Source organism: Hyperolius riggenbachi, chromosome 8, assembly GCF_040937935.1.
Source record: "Hyperolius riggenbachi isolate aHypRig1 chromosome 8, aHypRig1.pri, whole genome shotgun sequence".
Taxonomy (NCBI): Eukaryota; Metazoa; Chordata; class Amphibia; order Anura; family Hyperoliidae; genus Hyperolius; species Hyperolius riggenbachi.
Window position 1 is genome coordinate 84,679,305 of NC_090653.1, and position 22,919 is coordinate 84,702,223.

The window sequence follows — 22,919 nt, forward strand, 5'->3', positions numbered from 1 at the left end:
TGATGTCATGGCCATGGTTTCCCTCTGTGAACCTTGCTGCATTGTGAGAACTTTCCAACTGCCAAGCAACCAGTATCTCCCTCTGTGCATATGTATCCTATATAATAAAACCTAACTGTCCCTGCGTACACTCCTGTCCTTGTGTGCATGCGCATGTGCGCTACCGCGCATGTGCTGCACGGACAGCCATTGGGACAGGAGGACAGGGCCAGGGAGCCGGGTGGGCATGTGTGCGGCAGATGGGTGTGCGTGCGCATGGCGGATGGGTGCGTGCGCATGGCGGATGGGTGCGTGCACATGCATACTAACATGCTGCGGTGGCGGCGGTGTCACAGAGACCTAGATCCTATTTTAAACTCTCTCTCTCTCTCTCTCTCTCTCTCTATATATATATATATATATATATATATATATATATATTTTGTTACCGGGCGTGGCTATAAATAATGGCTGTTGGTGCTGTCTAGTTTTCTTTTAGTCTGCCAGTAGTAAAGATGATGACGTGCTGGCTCATTGTAGAATAAGACAACATGCATGAAATATATGGCAAATATCAATCATTTCACAATCTCTTTTCGGGCTTGTTCACACTAAGGGTGCTTTTTTTTAAGCGCCAGCGATTTTCAAAATCGCCCTGAAAGCGCTTGCGCAATGATTCCCTATGAGAGTGTTCACATATGAGCGGTTCGATTCCGATCCGCTCAGCAAAGTGCTGCTTGTACCATTTTCGGGACGTTTTGCCTCAATGGAAGGCATAGGGAAATCGCAAAGCGCTTGAAAAAGCGCTTTCTATAGCGATTTCCCCAGCGCTTTCATGAATAAATACATTGCATTTATTAATTTCTGGTTGAAAGCGTTCACTTCCTGACTGAGATCAGGAAGTGAAAAAACAGAATCGCTCTGCAAAAGTGCTTAGAAAAGCACCTTATAAAAAAACGCAGATAAGGCGTTAAATAAAGAATCACCCATAAAATCGCAAAATGCTGGTGTCAGTGTCAGTGATTGTGATTTATGATGTGAACAAGACCTTCTATTTTTCTATTTTTTTAACTTCACAATTTGGAATGTATTGATTCATTTTTTCCCCTACTACTACATCTTGGTAAGGTTCTTCTTTAACAGCATGCCAGTGGCTCTTCAGTTGCGTACATGTTAGTGGTAATCATTAAAGGGGCACAGCATAGCAGTAGTAGAACATCGATACATTTACCGATAATCTACTACTTAATTTATATAGTGTAATATTGTTAACACTGTATTTACCAATACGTTTACGATGACCTAACTTCTCCCTACTCTCACACAGAGCCCTCCCTTGGTGGTGCCTAACTCTAACCCCCATGCCTAACCCTAAGATCCCACCTGCTGTGGTGATTACTATGACCTAACTTCTCCCTACTCTCACACAGAACCCTCTCCTGGTGGGTGCCTAACCTTAACCCCCCCCCATCCCACACACACAGGTAGGCAATAATCTAGAAAATAGTCATGGATCCCAATGTGGTTTTTATTAAATGAATATATATATTATTATTATTTTTACTGTGTGTGTGTGTGTGTGTGTGTGTGTGTGTGTGTGTGTGTGTGTGTGTGTGTGTGTGTTTGTTTTTCTTCCTTTTAACGCCTTTCTGTGAAATAAGTAAGGTATCAAAATATATTTATTATATCTTAAAAAAAAGTTTCAATTCTTTTTGTCCTTTGTGGGTAGATGTAGAAAGGCAGGTGTCAATGAAAAAGCAGTAAAATGGAAAAGGCACTTTCACTGCAAACTTGATTTTACATGGAGAGCGACTCATATATTGCATCAAGTAAGGGAGTGAAGTAGAGTTAGCGAGGAATGAAGCACAACTCATATTGTATGGGGGAGTTTAAAAACCCAGTCAGCTTAGGAGCAACTTCATCTTCAGTGAATTCCTTCTCAGAAGATAGTGTGAAGTTCTGGAGGATGGTGGTGAGAGTGATGAAAAATTCCATCCTGGCCATATATTCTCCAGGGCAAATACGTTTTCCTGCAAAGAGATAATTTGTGTTTGTATCAGTATCTATGCAGAGTTTGTTCTAACCTAGAGAAGGCCACTACATTCGTAATGTTTTTATCCAGAATTACTCAAATTAGAATGGCTTCTTGCCAGACATTGGAGTTAGTTGATCAATATAATGGGAACATTTTCAGGAAATTAGTCCGATTTCAGGGCTGGTTTACATGGAACTTTGGACACAGCTTTACATTTTGGCATTAGTTTGCTATGAGTTTGAGTGCAAGTCAAATGGTGTTTAACCATTCCTGATCTTCACGTCCAGGCGGCTGCTCTGCTGTGGTGCCGCACTTCGGCGCGCTCCCAAGCGCGCCCCCGTGCTGTCCTCCAGTAGCCCTGGGATCAGTGAATGGGAACATGGTTCCCGATCACCGATCCGTGTCCCCAGCATAAAAACCGAATTGCTCTTACTAGAGGCTTCAGTCTTTCTGCAAAAAAAAGTTTCCCTGTCCTCCTTGTGCTTTCAGTGATCGAGAAGCACAAGGAGAAAAAAATAAACTCAAGTAGTAAAATAGTAAAACTACATCTACATATTTTTTTACATTACAATTTACACATATAATAACATTAAAAATTAACTGTTTATTTCCCACACCAAAATATTACCCAAATAAAATTTTTAATGGAAAAAAAAATGACAATAAAAAAAAATAGTTACCTAAGGGTCTGAACTTTTTAAATATGCATTTGAAGGGGGTACGAGCTACGAACATTTTTTAAATTATAAGCTTGTAAATAGTGATGGATGCAAAATGGAAAAAATGCACCTTTATTTCCAAATAAAATATTGGCGCCATACATTGTGATAGGGACAAAAATTTAAATGGTGTCATAACCGAGACAAATGGGCAAATAAAATACATAGATTTGAATTATTATAAAGCTATAATGGACGAAAACTGAGAAAAAATGCATTTTTTCTATTTTTTTCTTATTAATCCTGTTAAAATACATTTATAAAAAAATAATTCTTAGCAAAATGTACCACCCAAAGAAAGCCTAATTAGTGGTGGAAAAAACAAGATATAGATCAATATATTGTGTTAAGTAGTGATAAAGTTATTAGCGAATGAATGGGAGATGAAAAATTGCTCTGATGCATAAGGTGAAAAATCCCAGCGGGCTGAAATGGTTAACTCCAAGTCAGTTGCAGGTTATCTTCTAGCGTAAATGAACCCTTGATATTTTTCCTAAGGGACATGAACTAAATGATGCCCAACTAAATTAAACTAAAGGCACATGTCTGTTTACACAACAATAGCTCTTAAAGTGAACTTCTCATGGCAATAGTAAGGGAGATGTCATCCTTTGTACTGGTCAGATCCAACAGACAGCAGACCACCATACTTAATCACTTTAGCCTTCAGGCCCCGTTCACATTACAAACGCGGACGGCCATGCATGCGGAACGCAACGCATGCGAACGTACGCCATCTGCGTTTGTATGCATTGCGTGGCTGATCCCATCACTGAAAAGTGAATGGGACAGCCGCGCGTTTTTGCAAAAAATGCGTGCAGCATGCGTTCCCGGACCGCACAGGTCCGGAACGCATGCAGTGTAAACATCAGACAGCGCACTCTATGCACTGTCTGATGTCGTGCGTGTCGGCTTCCTGCACACGTTTTGCTGATGGTGTAATGGTTAAGGGCTCTGCCTCTGACACAGGAGACCAGGGTTCGAATCTCGGCTCTGCCTGTTCAGTAAGCCAGCACTAATTCAGTAGGAGACCTTTGGCAAGTCTCCCTTACACTGCTACTGCCAATAGAGCGCGCCCTAGTGGCTGCTCTGCTCTGGCGCTTTGAGTCCGTAAGGAGAAAAGCGCAATATAAATGTTATTTGTCTTGTCTTGTCTTGTCTTGTCTTGTTTCCAAAACGCGTGCAGTGTGAACGGGGCCTTAGTGTTTTGTTTTTTTTAACCTTATGCATCTGACAAATTTTCACATTTATCACTACATTTTCACACCTAAATAATCTATAACTTGTTTTTTTTTGTTACAAATTAGACTTTGTGGAAGGGATATCTTTTTTGTTTAGTAAATATTGTATTCTCTAAGCATTTTAAAGGGAAAAAAGAGAACATTTCCATCCACTATAGTTTTCAAACAAACAATGCTACCACAGACATTTTATTTGCCCTTTTGTCCTGGTTATCCCAACATTTAACTAGTTCGGGACCATAGGCTTACACCTCCCTAGTGACCAGGCTATTTTTATAAATAGCTCGCTGCAGAGCCATACTACTTAGCACACAAATTAACCCCCCTTTTCTCTCCACCAATAGCACCAATAGAGCTTTCTGTTGGTGGGCACTGATCACTGCTGCAATGTTTGTATATTTTTTTATTTGTTTATTTGTATTCTTTTATAACAAAAACATTTTCCCCTCCCTTTCTCTCCCCGCCAGCGATCCTCTCTCACAGGAATTAGCCTATGAGAGGGGATCGCGATTGGAGCCTCTCCTGGGGACAGCCAAGTGACACGGCTGCCCCCAGTACAGCCCTGCAGTAGAATGCAGCGCTGTACAATGTAACCTATCGGCGTAAGGCAGTCGGGAAGGGGTTAAATTATGTCCCTAGTGCAATATATGGGGATAATATTTTATTTGGAAATAAAGGTGTATTTTTTCTATATTGCTTCTGTTTTCTCATTGTACCATAGCAAAAACTGCAATCCCTTATTTGCAGTAATAAAAGAAATGTACCCTCATGACATACAAATTTAACCACTTCCCGACCGCCGTATGTACAATTGGCGGCCGGGAAGTGCACCCCGCAAGGACCGCCGTATTGACAATTGGCGGCGGTCCTTGTAGGGGCATGGGCGGAGCGATCGCGTCATCAGTGACGCGATCCTCCGCCTCCGCCTGGTACCGCTCACCCGCCGCAACATCCCGCCGGCCATACGGAAGCGCCGGCGGGATGTTAACCCGACGATCGCCGCATACAAAGTGTATAATACACTTTGTAATGTTTACAAAGTGTATTATACAAGCTGCCTCCTGCCCTGGTGGTCCCAATGTCCGAGGGACCACCAGGGCAGGCTGCAGCCACCCTAGTCTGCACCAAGCACACTGATTTCCCCCCCCCCCTGCCCCAGATCGCCCACAGCACCCATCAGACCCCCCCCCCCCCTGCCCACCCCCCAGACCCCTGTTTGCACCCTATCACCCCCCTAATCACCCATCAATCACTCCCTGTCACTATCTGTCAACGCTATTTTTTTTTTGTATCCCCCCCCTGCCCCCCGCTCCCTCCTGATCACCCCCCACCCCTCAGACTCTCCCCAGACCCCCCCCCAGACCCCCCCCCCCCCCCATGTACTGTATGCATCTATCCCCCCTGATCACCTGTCAATCACCTGTCAATCACCTGTCCATCACCTGTCAATCACCCGTCAATCACCCGTCAATCACCCCCTGTCACTGCCACCCATCAATCAGCCCCTAACCTGCCCCTTGCGGGCAATCTGATCACCCCCCCACACCAATAGATCGCCCGCAGATCCGACATCAGATCACCTCCCAAATCCATTGTTTACATCTATTCTCTCCTCTAAACACCCACTAATTACCCATCAATCACCCATCAATCACCCCCTATCACCACCTGTCACTTTTACCTATCAGATCAGACCCTAATCTGCCCCTTGCGGGCACCCAATCACCCGCCCACACGCTCAGATTGCCCTCTGACCCCCCCTTATCAATTCACCAGTGCATTAATTACATCTGTTCTTCCCTGTAATAACCCACTGATCACCTGCCAATCACCTATCACCCATCAATCACCACCTGTCACCCCCTGTCACTGCCACCCATCAATCAGCCCCTAACCTGCCCCTTGCGGGCAATCTGATCACCCACCCACACCATTAGATCGCCCGCAAACCCGCCGTCAGATTACCTCCCAAATGTATTGTTTACATCTGTTATCTTCTCTAAACACCCACTAATTACCCATCAATCACCCCCTATCACCAACCGTCACTGTTACCTATCAGATCAGACCCTAATCTGCCCCTTGCGGGCACCCAATCACCCGCCCACACGCTCAGATTGCCCTCAGACCCCCCCCCCCCTTATAAATTCGCCAGTGCATTAATTACATCTGGCCTTCCCTGTAATAACCCACTGATCACCTGTCAATCACCTGCCAATCACCTATCACCCATCAATCACCCCCTGTCACTGCCACCCAACAATCAGCCCCTAACCTGCCCCTTGCGGGCAAACTGATCACCCACCCACACCAATAGATCGCCCGCAGATCCGACATCAGATCACCACCCAAGCGCAGTGTTTCCATCTATTCTCTCCTCTAAACACCCACTAATTACCCATCAATCACCCATCAATCACCCCCTATCACCACCTGTCACTGTTACCCATCAGATCAGACCCTAATCTGCCCCTTGCGGGCACCCAATCGCCCGCCTACACGCTCAGATTGCCCTCAGACCCCCCCCTTATCAATTCGCCAGTGCAATATTTACATCTGTTCTCCCCTGTAATAACCCACTGATTACCTGTCAATCACCTATCAATCACCCATCAATCACCCCCTGTCACTGCCACCCATCAATCACCCCCTGTCACTGCCGCCCATCAATCACCCGCTGTCACTGCCACCCATCAATAAGCCCCTAACCTGCCCCTTGCGGGCAATCTGATCACCCACCCACACCAATAGATCGTCCGCAGATCCGACGTCCGATCACCTCCCAAGTGCAGTGTTTACATCTGTTCTCTACCCTAAACACCCACTAATTACCCATCAATCACCCCCTGTCACTGCTACCTATCAGATTAGACCCCTATCTGCCCCTAGGGCACTCAATCACCCGCCCACACCCTCAGAATGCCCTCAGACCCCAGCCCTGATCACCTCGCCAGTGCATTGCTTGCATCTATTCCCCCCTCTAATCACACCTTGAGACACCCATCAATCACCTCCTGTCACCCCCTAGCACACCTACCCATCAGATCAGGCCCCAATTTGCCCCGTGTGGGCTCCTGATCACTCGGCCAAACCCTCAGATCCCCCTCAGACCCCCTTCCGATCACCTCCCCAGTGCATTGATTGCATCTATTTTCCCCTCTAACCACCCCCTGAGACACCCATCAATCACCTCCTGTCACCCCCCTAGCACTCCTATCCATCAGATCAGGCCCAATACAACCTGTCATCTAAAAGGCCACCCTGCTTATGACCGGTTCCACAAAATTCGCCCCCTCATAGACCACCTGTCATCAAAATTTGCAGATGCTTATACCCCTGAACAGTCATTTTGAGACATTTGGTTTCCAGACTACTCACGGTTTTGGGCCTGTAAAATGCCAGGGCGGTATAGGAACCCCACAAGTGACCCCATTTTAGAAAAAAAGACACCCCAAGGTATTCTGTTAGGTGTATGACGAGTTCATAGAAGATTTTATTTTTTGTCAAAAGTTAGCGGAAATTGATTTTTATTGTTTTTTGTTTCACAAAGTGTCATTTTTCACTAACTTGTGACAAAAAATAAAATCTTCTATGAACTCGCCATACACCTAACGGAATACCTTGGGGTGTCTTCTTTCTAAAATGGGGTCACTTGTGGGGTTCCTATACTGCCCTTGCATTTTAGGGGCCCTAAACCGCGAGGAGTAGTCTAGAAAACAAATGCCTCAAAATGACCTGTGAATAGGACGTTGGGCCCCTTAGCGCACCTAGGCTGCAAAAAAGTGTCACACATGTGGTACCGCCGTACTCAGGAAAAGTAGTATAATGTGTTTTGGGGTGTATTTTTACACATACCCATGCTGGGTGGGAGAAATTTCTATGTAAATGGACAATTGTGTGTAAAAAAAATCAAACAATTGTCATTTACAGAGATATTTCTCCCACTTAGCATGGGTATGTGTAAAAATACACCCCAAAACGCATTATACTACTTCTCCTGAGTACGGCGGTACCACATGTGTGGCACTTTTTTTTACACCCTAAGTACGCTAAGGGGCCCAAAGTCCAATGAGTACCTTTAGGATTTCACAGGTCATTTTGAGAAATTTCGTTTCAAGACTACTCCTCACGGTTTAGGGCCCCTAAAATGCCAGGGCAGTATAGGAACCCCACAAATGACCCCATTCTAGAAAGAAGACACCCAAAGGTATTCCGTACGGAGTATGGTGAGTTCATAGAAGATTTTATTTTTTGTCACAAGTTAGCGGAAAATGACACTTTGTGAAAAAAAACAATTAAAATCAATTTCCGCTAACTTGTGACAAAAAAATAAAAACTTCTATGAACTCACCATACTCCTAACGGAATACCTTGGGGTGTCTTCTTTCTAAAATGGGGTCATTTGTGGGATTCCTATACTGCCCTGGCATTTTAGGGCCCTAAACCGTGAGGAGTAGTCTTGAAACAAAAATGACCTGTGAAATCCTAAAGGTACTCATTGGACTTTGGGCCCCTTAGTGCAGTTAGGGTGCAAAAAAGTGCCACACATGTGGTATCGCCGTACTCGGGAGAAGTAGTATAATGTGTTTTGGGGTGTATTTTTACACATACCCATGCTGGGTGGGAGAAATACTTCTGTAAATGACAATCTTTTGATTTTTTTACACACAATTGTCCATTTACAGAGGTATTTCTCCCCCCCAGCATGGGTATGTGTAAAAATACACCCCAAAACACATTGTACTACTTCTCCCGAGTATGGCGATACCACATGTGTGGCACTTTTTTGCACCCTAACTGCGCTAAAGGGCCCAAAGTCCAATGAGTACCTTTAGGATTTCACAGGTCATTTTGAGAAATTTCGTTTCAAGACTACTCCTCACGGTTTAGGGCCCCTAAAATGCCAGGGCAGTATAGGAACCCCACAAATGACCCCATTTTAGAAAGAAGACACCCCAAGGTATTTCGTTAGTAGTATGGCGAGTTCATAGAAGATTTTATTTTTTGTCACAAGTTAGCGGAAATTGATTTTAATTGTGTTTTTTCACAAAGTGTCATTTTCCGCTTACTTGTGACAAAAAATAATATCTTCTATGAACTCACTATGCCTCTCAGTGAATACTTTGGGATGTCTTCTTTCCAAAATGGGGTAATTTGGGGGGTATTTATACTATCCTGGAATTCTAGCCCCTCATGAAACATGACAGGGGGTCAGAAAAGTCATAGGTGCTTGAAAATGAGAAAATTCACTTTTTGCACCATAGTTTGTAAACGCTATAACTTTTACCCAAACCAATAAATATACACTGAATGGGTTTTTTTTTAATCAAAAACATGTTTGTCCACATTTTTCGCGCTGCATGTATACAGAAATTTTACTTTATTTGAAAAATGTCAGCACAGAAAGTTAAAAAAATCATTTTTTTGCCAAAATTCATGTCTTTTTTGATGAATATAATAAAAAGTAAAAATCGCAGGAGCAATCAAATAGCACCAAAAGAAAGCTTTATTAGTGACAAGAAAAGGAGCCAAAATTCATTTAGGTGGTAGGTTGTATGAGCGAGCAATAAACCGTGAAAGCTGCAGTGGTCTGAATGGAAAAAAAGTGGCCGGTCCTTAAGGGGTAGAAAGCCCTAGGTCCTCAAGTGGTTAAAAAGCTAAGTCCCTAAGGTAACAATTTTGTTTGTTTGTCACTTTTGTTTTACACACTTTTTATTTTAGTACAGAATATGTGAAAATAAATGTTTTATTGCTTTTGATTTCATTTGTCACTAAAAATAATTCTCAAGACATAGATCCTAACCCTAAAACACACTAAAATCTATTCTACAAATTATTACGATTAAAATAATACCACAAATCTCTCAGTTGATAGCTAGTTGGGCATCCAGCAGGTCATTAACTATGAAGTGTGCATGTGGCTTTGTACAGGCCAATTTTTCCACTAAATATTTTAACACCATACTTTATTTAGATAGCTCCAGAAGAGTGTGGACCGCAGAAAAAGGCCACACATGTCACCATTATGGAAAGCTAACAACCAGGGGGGTACACAAGTGGTTGTTTTGTATTATACTGACCAAGTTCGATCATAGCTATAAAAATGACATTTTTTTCCATGAGGAATTGAGTTTGTCCCTACCTATTTTTTTATGTGACGGGGCCCATGCTATAAGACACATCAAAATGTATTCTACAATTCATTATGATTAAAATGAGGTCACATATACATCATGTCATGTGATAGCAAACTCGATGCCCAACAATCCAATATTCTCATGGTGCACCTATAGCCCTTTTGCAGGCCATTATTTTTTTTTTTTTACTATGACTAAGGGCACATACTGAGCCCAATACACGGCAGATTGATCCTGTGGATGTCTATGTCTTTTTGTGGATTTTTGCAATCAAGTTATCCAACTTTTTACAAACTCATCTAAAGTCTGTGGATCCTTCTCCATTTTTTTACATTCATTGTTACAGTGCTATTCTTCGTCTGCATAGCCCCAGAAGCATCAGGACCTCAGAAAAAGTGTGCAGGTCATGGGTACAAAGTCAGACACTGTTACTTCTTGTTTGCTGGGTACATAACCACAGTAGAGAGCCACACTACCACGTCCAAAGTAGGTTAGCACATCAGACTTCGTCAATACTGTCAATATCAATACCTGTGTCAAATTCAATACCTTCATCAAAGCACAGTAAGGCAGTAACAGTGATACAGGTATTATTATTATTGATTTATAAAGCGCCAACATATTCCGTGGCGTTGTACAAAGTAAGAAACAAACATGGTGTACATAATACAGACAATGGTGTACACTAATATACAAGATACATAATTAGTGACAAAATACAAAAAATGATACAGCATACAGAATACAAAATACAGAAGTAGTAATGACAGTGATAAAAGTAACATGATGAATAAAATGTATAATGATTTCCAAGACACAAAAGGGGGAGAGAGCCTAAAGGATTGTACAATCTAAAGGTACAAAGTGCATTCTTAAATACCAAGTATACAAACATAGAAACACCTCTAAGCATAATGGGTAACACCCTTCTCATCACATATGCATAAATCAATTACTGTACCAGTAGCTCATCACAGCTCTTTGGCATGATGCCACACCTATCTACTGTTTCTTTGGGACTTGGCTCCTACGTTTAGGAGGCATGAGTGATCTCCTTTTTGGAAGAAGAAGTTACGTTCAAAGAGTATAAGTGGTATCAGCAAATATGACTATTACGCCACTATATTTTTCATTGTAGTTTTCTCATATCCAAGTGGATTTGATGATGATGAAAGAAGATCAGTATTAAAAGGTCACCGTTACTTTTCAATTTTGGGGCTTGATTCTTGGAAACATCTGTAGGGTTTTCTGTGCTGGGATTGTGCACAGAAGGCTGATATGCACAAAGGTTTGCTGGAGAGATAAGTTGAGAGATGGGGACTGTGCTGTAAAACAGATTATTTTTTAATTATTCTCCCTCTAATGCAGTTAACAATGTGCCTGGTAATGTTCTATTGATCTGTTATGGGTCTCGCAATAGGGTACACATGGAGTAGTGATACAATTCCAGGCAATGCCCCCAGCTATGTTTAAATGTTGTTGCCAATTTAATTGTCAAAGGACAACTTTTTTTTTTTTACTAATTCTTTTTATGAATGGCAAAGATTACAAAATCATATGTAAAGACTTAGAGAAGGGATGAGTGAGCACATTTTTTAGTTCAGTCCTGCAGAAAATCGGCCCCAATCCCGGCAGTCAAGTTCACCACATGGCTTTGTTAGGTGAGAATTATTACTTAGCATTTATATTGCACCGACATCTTCCACATCGCTTTACAGAGCATATGCAGTCTTGTCACTAATTGTCCCTCAGAGGACAATTAGTGAAAAGATAATCTAATCATAGTCAAATGTCCATTGCAGCCTAGGGCTGAATTAGAGAGAAGCCAATTAACTTATCGGTTTTGGGATGTTGGAGAAAACCCACGGGGAGAACATACAAACTCTGTGCTGATAGTGTCCCGGATGCAATTTGAATTGGAAACCCAGTGCTGCAAGGCGAGAGTGCTATCCACTACGTGGACAATATACAGCAAAATTTTGATAGGGCCTCCCAATGTTCGCAACTTTTCCCTTGCCTACCCCTAGTAACCCCCTCAACCTGGGGGCTCATCTTGCAAGGGTTATAAAACAAGGGTGGACATCTTAATCTTCACACCCATAACAAGTGTAGCCCTGAAGCACCTCATCTGAAGGATGGATTCCTATATCAGCGAGAGTAAAGTAGTGTATTGGGCCCCCCTTACAGCTCTAGGTCCCCCTGCAGTTGCAGGGGCTGCTCCCAAGTAGTCATGCCCCTTGTAGCATGCACATTACCATGAAGCTGCAGCTAAACAATGTGGTTAGTCATATGCTTACCTGCAGAGAAAGGCATCCAGGCATCATTCTTTTTGAACTGGCCATTTTCATCCAAGAAATGATTGGGATTGAACTTGTATGGAGTTGCGAATTGTGTGGGGTCACGGTGGACGGTGCAGAGCAGAGGGTAAATATCTGTGCCCTGAAAGAAATAAAAGAAATCCAACTTAATGTGTCCACTAAAGATGCAATCTTTTTTTGTCCAATATTACCATTTCTCTGTAATATGAGGTACTCATTAATTGGAACAGTACCCACTGCAGGGAGAATCCAAGGATTCAGCAAAGTTCTATGTCCCTCCAGAGCTCTACATTGTAACCTAGCTTGACCAACAGCACCATGGCAGAAAGCAAAGCTTTCAGATATTTATTGTAGCATATAAAGTAGAGGTGTAACAAATCCACCATCTATCTCAAATCCACGGCAAAGCGTGCCATGGCCGTGTAAGACCGCCTGAAATGCCCACACACCTTCCTGGCCTGCTTTAGGATGTCCTGTAAGCTTGGGTGCTTAGACACAAATCTCTGAATGAGATTCAGCACATGTGCTATGCAGGGTACATATGTCAACGTTCCCAAATTCAAAGCGGAAATTAAATTGTCACACACCACGTTGCCGATCTCCAGTTGGTGCGGGGTCAGCCACTGATCCACCTGTTTGTTCAGAGCAGCCAGGAGAGCTGGTCCAGTGTGACTCTCTGCTTTGAGGCAAAACATGTCTAAGATGGCATGACACCGTTGTACCTGGCATGCAGCATAGGCCCTGGGGAGCTGGGGCTGTGTAGCTGGAGAGGAGATTGCAGCACCAGTAGAATTGAACTGCCACTCAGCCAAGGAGGAGGAGGATGACAACAGCGAAGAGGATGTAGCAGGAGGAGAGGAGGTGGCAGGAGGCCGGCCTGCAAGCCTTGGAGGTGTCACAACTAGGTCCGCTGCACAGCCATGTACTCCCTGCTTGCCAGCGGTCACCAGGTTAACCCCATTTGGCTGTGTAAGTAATGTACCTGCCCTGACTGTGCTTGGCAGATCAAGCATCTGTGGTCAGATGGACCCTTGACCCAATGCTGTTCGCCAGAGATGACACCACTTGCCTCTCAACTTCACGGTACAGTTTCAGGTATCGCATTTTTGGAGAAATAATTGCGGCCTGGTATCTTCCACTGTGGTGTCCCAATGGCCACAAATTTTCAGAAGGCCTCAGAGTCCACCAGCTGGTATGGTAACAGCTGGCGATCTAACAGTTCTGCCAAGCCAGCTGTCAGATGGGGGGTGACTGGCAGACATTGGCTTCTTCTGCTCAAAGATTTTCCTCACGGACACCTGGCTGCTGTTGTGGGCAGAGGAGCAGGAACTGCTCAAGGTGAGAGGCGGAGTGGAGGAAAGTGGCTGTGATTGTGAAGGTGCAAGGGAGAAAGCGGCTGAAGATGATGCACCTAAAGGAGGAAGAGGAGAAGGAGGGTGGCTTTTCTTTTGTGTGCTGCTTTTCCTCTGGTTCTCTTCCCATTGCAGTTTGTGCCTTTTCTCCATGTGCCTTCGTAAGGCAGTTGTCCCTACGCGGCTGTTGGCCTTGCACGGCTCAATTTTTGGCGGCAGAGAGAACAGATGGCATTGCTCTGATCTAAGGCAGACACACAAAAAAAATTCCATACAGCTGAGCCACCCTGGGGTGTGGGCACTATGGTGGCCTCAGCAGCTGATGTTGGCTGGCTGTCCATAGGTAGCGATAATCCATAGGTAGCGATACATGGCACCAGACACTGCCACCAGCTGTTTCTGAAGACGAGCTCCCCCTGCTTCTTTAAGCAACTTGTCTCCTCCTACTCCTCTCTGACTCCCCCTCTGAAATGTCCCCCTGGTCATCTTGTCTCTTAGGAACCCACGTGGCATCCGTATCACCATAATCATCCTCCCCAGCTTTGCTTGCCTCAGACACCTCATAAACTGCACCAACAGCAGGTACTTCATCATCCTCCTTCTCATACGTTACGTCCATAGTGTCGCCTAACTCAGACGTATGAGGTGCTGTAACTTGCTTAGCGCCTTCATCTTGTTGTAATATGTGAATCAGATAATTCCCCATCAAATAACTCCTGCGAAGTGTCAAATGTAGTGGATGTGGTGCTTGTAGTAGTGCTGGTGGCTGTGGAAGATGAGGTGTTCTATGTTAAATAGACAACCACGTCCTGACAATCTTGGGAGTTGATGGGACGTGCCTTCTTCTGAGCACTGTACTTTGGGCCAGGGCCGCACGAATTCACGTCAGCACGACCTCGAACAGACCTGCCAGGTGGCTTGCCTCTGGGTCTGCCCCTGCCTCTGCCTCTGCCTCTACCTGTTTTGTCTATATTGGGGGGATGAAGTGAAAGGTATGCACTGACTTGACTAATACAATGTGCAGTCACACAGGTGCAGTGAAAGGTATGCAGTGACTGGTATTACAATACAATGTGCAACTGTCACACAGGTGCAGTTAACAGGTATGCACGGAGTGGTATATTACACAGCGTGCGATCACACAGGTACTGTGAACAATTATGCAATGACCGGTATTACAAATTTTCAGCTGTCACACACACAGGTACCATGAACAGGTGCAGTGACACTGCGTGCGCTCACGTAGGTAGATGGGTGCACTGAACAACAGGTAGGTATATGCAGTGATGGGCATTACAAATGTGCAGATCACAAGAACAACATTAGCACTCAAAAGAGCTGTTGAGGATGAGGAGTGCTTTTTAGCAATAAGTATCAGCAAGAAAGAGCAACCTAACAAGCCTAAATGTAGCCTAACTAAGCTTTCCCTAATGTCTCTGCAGTACCTCTCCCTTCTCGAATTACTGCAGCCACACGAGTGAGTGAAATGGCTGTCGCTGCCTGCTTTTTATAAGGGCGGGGGGGGGGGGGGGGTTAAGGAGGAAGTGTAGCCTGATTGGCTACTCTGTGCCTGCTGACTGTGATGTAAAGGGTCAAAGTTGACCCTAATGATGTAGTATAGGGGGCGGGTCGAACTCGTATATAGTTCGCGGTTAACGGCGAACGCGAACCACCGAAGTTCACGTGAATAAGTTCGCGGTCGAACCGTTCCTAACAGTGATAAACAAAAATGTTGATATTCTTTTCGCATTTATTTTTGCAAAAATAATGTTAAATACGACTTTCAAGTGAAAATGCTATCCAAAATCATTTTGTAGGAAGTTTGTGATTTTTCACATTTTTTCATGAGATTTTGCGCTAAAATATGGTAAATGATTTTTCACAGGTTTGCAGTAATATTTTTTTTTTCTTTTGCATTTTCCAGAATTTTTGCCATATTGCAAAAATATTATGTATTTTCGCAAAATGTTACTCAAAATCCAAAATGCCACTTTTAATGCCAAAAATTACTTTGGCGAAAATTTGCGAGCAACACCCTAACAGTAGCACATCCATGGTCCTTCCCACATTTTGCTTGGGCAATGGTAATGTCAACCTGAAACAGAAGAGGTGTGGCTTCAGAACCTTTATATTGTATATTGCTTAACGAGTTCCTACCTTGGGGATAAAATATCCTCTAAATTGTACATCTTTGGTCACCAAATGAGGCAGATCGAGGGGAGCAATGTCACTAAATCTCTGCACCTCATGCATTACAGCCTGCGTATAAGGCATATTCAGTCTGTCGTCCATTTCTGGCAATCTGTCTCGTCCAATCACACGATCAATCTCTTCACGGATTTTATCTAATTTAAAAAATACACAAGAGTTAGACACTATTATCATTAAAAAGCATCTTTAATGTTAACCAAACCTGCCATACAAGTCGAGGTATTGAATAGATAACCATGCAGGGGCGTAGCAAAAGCCATAGCAGCTGCTATGGGGCCCTGCTGCAGAGGAGGCCCAGATGGTACTTAAAGAGACACTGAAGCGAAAAAAAAATGATGATATTATGATTTGTATGTGTAGTACAGCTAAGAAAAAAAACATTAAGATCAGATACATCAGTCTAATTGTTTCCAGTACAGGAAGAGTTGAGAAACTCCAGTTGTTATCTCTATGCAAAAAAGCTATTAAGCTCTCCGACTAACTTGGTCGTGGAGAGGGCTGTTATCTGACTTTTATTATCTCAACTGTAATTGAACTGTTTACTTTTCCTCTGCTAGAGGAGAGTTAATTACTTCACAGACTGCTCTGAAAGACTCATTTTGAATGCTGAGTGTTGTGTAATCTGCACATATTATAGAATGATGCAATGTTAGAAAAAAACACTATATACCTGAAAATAAAAATATGAGAATATTTTCTTTGCTGCTAATCTTCTAGTAATTATTCATAGTACACAACCAATTCATTATATCATATATTTTTTTTCGCTTCAGTGTCTCTTTAATGTATTCGCTATTAACTTTCTTGTGTTTCTCCACCCTTTTACTGTATCTCAGTGCCCATGATGTACATGCAGTGTTGATTGCATGAGAATGTAATTTGTCAAATCAACTTATATCCATAGGGTAGGGGCAGGTGACATTGCTTAAAGGAATCATCAGCCAAACAAAGCCTCCCAAAGATCTACTTTCCCGGGGCTTCCTCCTGCGCAGTACACTCTGGACAATGTGGACTTGATTGACAGCTGCGCGCGCGCAGTAGAGGATGACCTCGAGGTTGGTCACTGCACCGGCGGGGACCCCAGGCCAGCGGCTGGGAGCAGAGCTGTGGTGCGGGACATGTTGCCGGCAAGGAGCTGGAGAAAGCCCAGGTAAGTAGATTGAGGGGATGCTTTCTTTTTGGGTGATGATGCCTTTAAGAGGGTCTACATCTGAGGGCTCCATGAAAGTTTTGCTTTGAGGCCCCATAATCTCTAGCTATGCCACTGTAACCAGGCCTTTTAATTCACACAAAATCTCCTGTCTGCACTCTGGAATAATACAGTATGTCTCTGATGATGATCACAGATATTACAAAGAAGTGCAAACAGCAGACGAGAAAATAATTTTCATTGCAAACCTTTTAGGACATCTGAAGTGTAGGTCTGCTGTGAACTGAATTTGCTTTTTTTCACAGGACTTGCAGTCTAAATGGCTGTGATCTTTGCTAATGATGGGCAAAAATGCACAATTGTGTTTAAAAAAAATAATACTTCAGATTTGACTAAATTAACTTTTTTTTAACAGTACCAAGCAGTGTGATAAGGGCCCACATTGGCCTCTATTCATAAAACTATTCCGCAAGTTTTCCGCTCAAAACAGCTGTCTTTCCCGACCATTTAGCACAGTGTGCATTCTTAAAAGAAAAGTTACAATTCCCCAGCAGAGCGGTAAATTTCCGCCTTGTGCGTGTTTTTCTAGATTTATCTAGAAAAAGTTGCAAAATGTCAATTCATAAATATTAGAGGAAGCGGTATGCGGATGGGAAATACCGCTTCCTCTGATTAGTGTTGGGCGAACAGTGTTCCCCACTGTTCGGGTTCTGCAGAACATCACCCTGTTCGGGTGATGTTCAGGTTCGGCCCGAACACCTGATGGTGTTCGGCCAAACTGTTCGGCCATATGGCCGAACTAAGAGCGCATGGCCGAACGTTACCCGAACGTTCGGCTAGCGCTGTGATTGGCCGAACGGGTCATGTGTAGTGTTGGGCGAACATCTAGATGTCGGGTTCGGGCCGAACATGGCTGCGATGTTCGGGTGTTCGAGCCGAACTCCGAACATAATGGAAGTCAATGGGGACCCAAACTTTTGTGCTTTGTAAAGCCTCCTTATATGCTACATACCCCAAATTTACAGGGTATATGCACCTTGGGAGTGGGTACAAGAGGGAAAAAAAATTAGCAAAAAGAGCTTATAGTTTTTGAGAAAATCGATTTTAAAGTTTCAAAGGGAAAACTGTCTTTTAAATGCGGGAAATGTCTGTTTTCTTTGCACAGGTAACATGCTTTTTGTCGGCATGCAGTCATAAATGTAATACATATAAGAGGTTCCAGGAAAAGGGACCGGTAACGCTAACCCAGCAGCAGCACACGTGATGGAACAGGAGGAGGGTGGCGCAGGAGGAGAAGGCCATGCTTTGAGACACAACAACCCAGGCCTTGCATGAGGACAAGAAGCGTGCGGATAGCAATTTGCGTTTTGTCGCCATGCAGTCATAAATGTAATACAGATGAGAGGTTCAATAAACAGGGACCGGAAACGCTAACCCATCACAGATGTTCATTGTTCATGTTACTTGTTTGGGGTCCGGGAGTGTTGCGTAGTCGTTTCCAATCCAGGATTGATTCATTTTAATTTGAGTCAGACGGTCTGCATTTTCTGTGGAGAGGCGGATACGCCGATCTGTGACAATGCCTCCGGCAGCACTGAAACAGCATTCCGACATAACGCTGGCTGCCGGGCAAGCCAGCACCTCTATTGCGTACATTGCCAGTTTGTGCCAGGTGTCTAGCTTCGATACCCAATAGTTGAAGGGTGCAGATGGATTGTTCAACACAGCTATGCCATCTGACATGTAGTCCTTGACCATCTTCTCCAGGCGATCGGTGTTGGAGGTGGATCTGCACGCTTGCTGTTCTGTGTGCTGCTGCATGGGTGTCAGAAAATGTTCCCACTCCAAGGACACTGCCGATACCATTACCTTTTGGGCACTAGCTGCGGCTTGTGTTGTTTGCTGCCCTCCTGGTCGTCCTGGGTTTGCGGAAGTCAGTCTGTCGGCGAACAACTGGCTAGAGGAGGGGGAGGATGTCAATCTCCTCTCTAAAGTCTCCACAAGGGCCTGCTGGTATTCTTCCATTTTGACCTGTCGGACTCTTTCTTCAAGCAGTTTTGGAACATTGTGTTTGTACCGTGGATCCAGAAGGGTATAAACCCAGTAATTGGTGTTGTCCAGAATGCGCACAATGCATGGGTCGCGTTCAATGCAGTTCTAGGCCGAAGAGGTCATAGCCTAGGGTCACAAAAACCTGTTTATTTGGGCTATTTCAATGGTAGTGATGGTGACGTACATAAATCTCAGCCATGGCCGTTAGCAACGTCTGAATTTCACGAAATGTCTCATGCAGGTAGAAGACATATTGTTAGACTTGGATTCCAAAGATGGGGTCCCTACATCTCTGCAAACCAGAGTTACAGGGGTCCAAAATTGGTAAAATCCCCCATAGACTTTCATTGCCTCCCTATTTCACTTTCCAAAATCTCACATCTTTTCAAAGGGCAATGGCTCAGCAGTACCAAATTTTCTAGCATTGTAGGGACCCTTAGGGGGAACATGACTGGTGAGTTTCGGGCCCCTAGGCCAAAGAGGTCATAGCCTAGGGTCACAAAAACCTGTTTATTTGGGCTATTTCAATGGTAGTGATGGTGACGTACATAAATCTCAGCTATGGCCGTTAGCAACGTCTGAATTTCACGAAATGTCTCATGCAGGTAGAAGACATATTGTTAGACTTGGATTCCAAAGATGGGGTCCCTACATCTCTGCAAACCAGAGTTACAGGGGTCCAAAATTGGTAAAATCCCCCATAGACTTTCATTGCCTCCCTATTTCACTTTCCAAAATCTCACATCTTTTCAAAGGGCAATGGCTCAGCAGTACCAAATTTTCTAGCATTGTAGGGACCCTTAGGGGGAACATGACTGGTGAGTTTCGGGCCCCTAGGCCAAAGAGGTCATAGCCTAGGGTCACAAAAACCTGTTTATTTGGGCTATTTCAATGGTAGTGATGGTGACGTACATAAATCTCAGCTATGGCCGTTAGCAACGTCTGAATTTCACGAAATGTCTCATGCAGGTAGAAGACATATTGTTAGTCTTGGATTCCAAAGATGGGGTCCCTACATCTCTGCAAACCAGAGTTACAGGGGTCCAAAATTGGTAAAATCCCCCATAGACTTTCATTGCCTCCCTATTTCACTTTCCAAAATCTCACATCTTTTCAAAGGGCAATGGCTCAGCAGTACCAAATTTTCTAGCATTGTAGGGACCCTTAGGGGGAACATGACTGGTGAGTTTCGGGCCCCTAGGCCAAAGAGGTCATAGCCTAGGGTCACAAAAACCTGTTTATTTGGGCTATTTCAATGGTAGTGATGGTGACGTACATAAATCTCAGCTATGGCCGTTAGCAACGTCTGAATTTCACGAAATGTCTCATGCAGGTAGAAGACATATTGTTAGACTTGGATTCCAAAGATGGGGTCCCTACATCTCTGCAAACCAGAGTTACAGGGGTCCAAAATTGGTAAAATCCCCCATAGACTTTCATTGCCTCCCTATTTCACTTTCCAAAATCTCACATCTTTTCAAAGGGCAATGGCTCAGCAGTACCAAATTTTCTAGCATTGTAGGGACCCTTAGGGGGATCATGACTGGTGAGTTTTGCCACTGCTGAGCCATTGCCCTTTGAAATGGTGTGAGATTTTGGAACGGTAAATAGTAGGCCCAATGAAAGCCTAGGGGGGATTTTACCAATTTTGGACCCCTGTAACTCTGGTTTGCAGAGATGTAGGGACCCCATCTTTGGAATCCAAGTCTAACAATATGTCTTCTACCTGCATGAGACATTTCGTGAAATTCAGACGTTGCTAACGGCCATAGCTGAGATTTATGTACGTCACCATCACTACCATTGAAATAGCCCAAATAAACAGGTTTTTGTGACCCTAGGCTATGACCTCTTTGGCCTAGGGGCCCGAAACTCACCAGTCATGTTCCCCCTAAGGGTCCCTACAATGCTAGAAAATTTGGTACTGCTGAGCCATTGCCCTTTGAAAAGATGTGAGATTTTGGAAAGTGAAATAGGGAGGCAATGAAAGTCTATGGGGGATTTTACCAATTTTGGACCCCTGTAACTCTGGTTTGCAGAGATGTAGGGACCCCATCTTTGGAATCCAAGTCTAACAATATGTCTTCTACCTGCATGAGACATTTCGTGAAATTCAGACGTTGCTAACGGCCATGGCTGAGATTTATGTACGTCACCATCACTACCATTGAAATAGCCCAAATAAACAGGTTTTTGTGACCCTAGGCTATGACCTCTTCGGCCTAGGACTGCATTGAACGCGACCCAGGCATTGTGCGCATTCTGGACAACACCAATTACTGGGTTTATACCCTTCTGGATCCACGGTACAAACACAATGTTCCAAAACTGCTTGAAGAAAGAGTCCGACAGGTCAAAATGGAAGAATACCAGCAGGCCCTTGTGGAGACTTTAAAGAGGAGATTGACATCCTCCCCCTCCTCTAGCCAGTTGTATGCCGACAGACTGACTTCCGCAAACCCAGGACGACCAGGAGGGCAGCAAACAACACAAGCCGCAGCTAGTGCCCAAAAGGTAATGGTATCGGCAGTGTCCTTGGAGTGGGAAAATTTTCTGACACCCATGCAGCAGCACACAGAACAGCAAGCGTGCAGATCCACCTCCAACACCGATCGCCTGGAGAAGATGGTCAAGGACTACATGTCAGATGGCATAGCTGTGTTGAACAATCCATCTGCACCCTTCAACTATTGGGTATCGAAGCTAGACACCTGGCACAAACTGGCAATGTACGCAATAGAGGTGCTGGCTTGCCCGGCAGCCAGCGTTATGTCGGAACGCTGTTTTTGTGCTGCCGGAGGCATCGTCACAGATCGGCGTATCCGCTTCTCCACAGAAAATGCAGACCGTCTGACTCAAATTAAAATGAATCAATCCTGGATTGGAAACGACTACGCAACACTCCCGGACCCCAAACAAGTAACATGAACAATGAACATCTGTGATGGGTTAGCGTTTCCGGTCCCTGTTTATTGAACCTCTCATCTGTATTACATTTATGACTGCATGGCGACAAAACGCAAATTGCTATCTGCACGCTTCTTGTCCTCATGCAAGGCCTGGGTTGTTGTGTCTCAAAGCGTGGCCTTCTCCTCCTGCGCCACCCTCCTCCTGTTCCATCACGTGTGCTGCTGCTGGGTTAGCGTTACCGGTCCCTTTTCCTGGAACCTCTTATATGTATTACATTTATGACTGCATGCCGACAAAAAGCATGTTACCTGTGCAAAGAAAACAGACATTTCCCGCATTTAAAAGACAGTTTTCCCTTTGAAACTTTAAAATCGATTTTCTCAAAAACTATAAGCTCTTTTTGCTAAATTTTTTTCCTCTTGTACCCACTCCCAAGGTGCACATACCCTGTAAATTTGGGGTATGTAGCATGTAAGGAGGCTTTACAAAGCACAAAAGTTCGGGTCCACATTGACTTCCATTATGTTCGGAGTTCGGCTCGAACACCCGAACATCGCGGCCATGTTCGGCCTGTTCGGCCCGAACCCGAACATCTAGGTGTTCGCCCAACATTACCTCTGATGTAGCGAGAAGAGTTTGGATTACATGAAAGTGAATTGGACAGACCTCCCAGAGAGAGCAGCACACGGAGGGACTCTCCCGGCTGAAGTGTTTCCGCATGTCTTCCGACAGCTTACCGCCACTCTTCAGCGGGAGATCTCCGCACTTGCATTGCAGCTGGCAAGATTTTTATGAATGACCACCCAGAAGTCTAA

The 22,919-nt window shown here is 44.2% G+C and overlaps 1 protein-coding gene across 5 annotated transcripts in view; it reads right to left on the reverse strand.

Annotated features, from left to right (window-relative positions):
- Positions 1-1,486: 1,486 nt before the first annotated feature.
- LOC137528229 (cytochrome P450 2F2-like) overlaps positions 1,487-22,919 on the reverse strand; it is a 93,012-nt gene continuing 71,579 nt past the window's right edge. For all 5 annotated transcript variants that reach the window (XM_068249516.1, XM_068249514.1, XM_068249513.1 and 2 more), the window contains 3 exons: positions 15,939-16,126; positions 12,409-12,550; positions 1,487-2,009 (listed from right to left, as the gene is read on the reverse strand). In XM_068249516.1, coding sequence (XP_068105617.1) covers positions 1,828-2,009; positions 12,409-12,550; positions 15,939-16,126 — 512 coding nt within the window. In that variant the 3' untranslated portion in view covers positions 1,487-1,827. The remainder of the gene's footprint in view (positions 2,010-12,408; positions 12,551-15,938; positions 16,127-22,919) is intronic.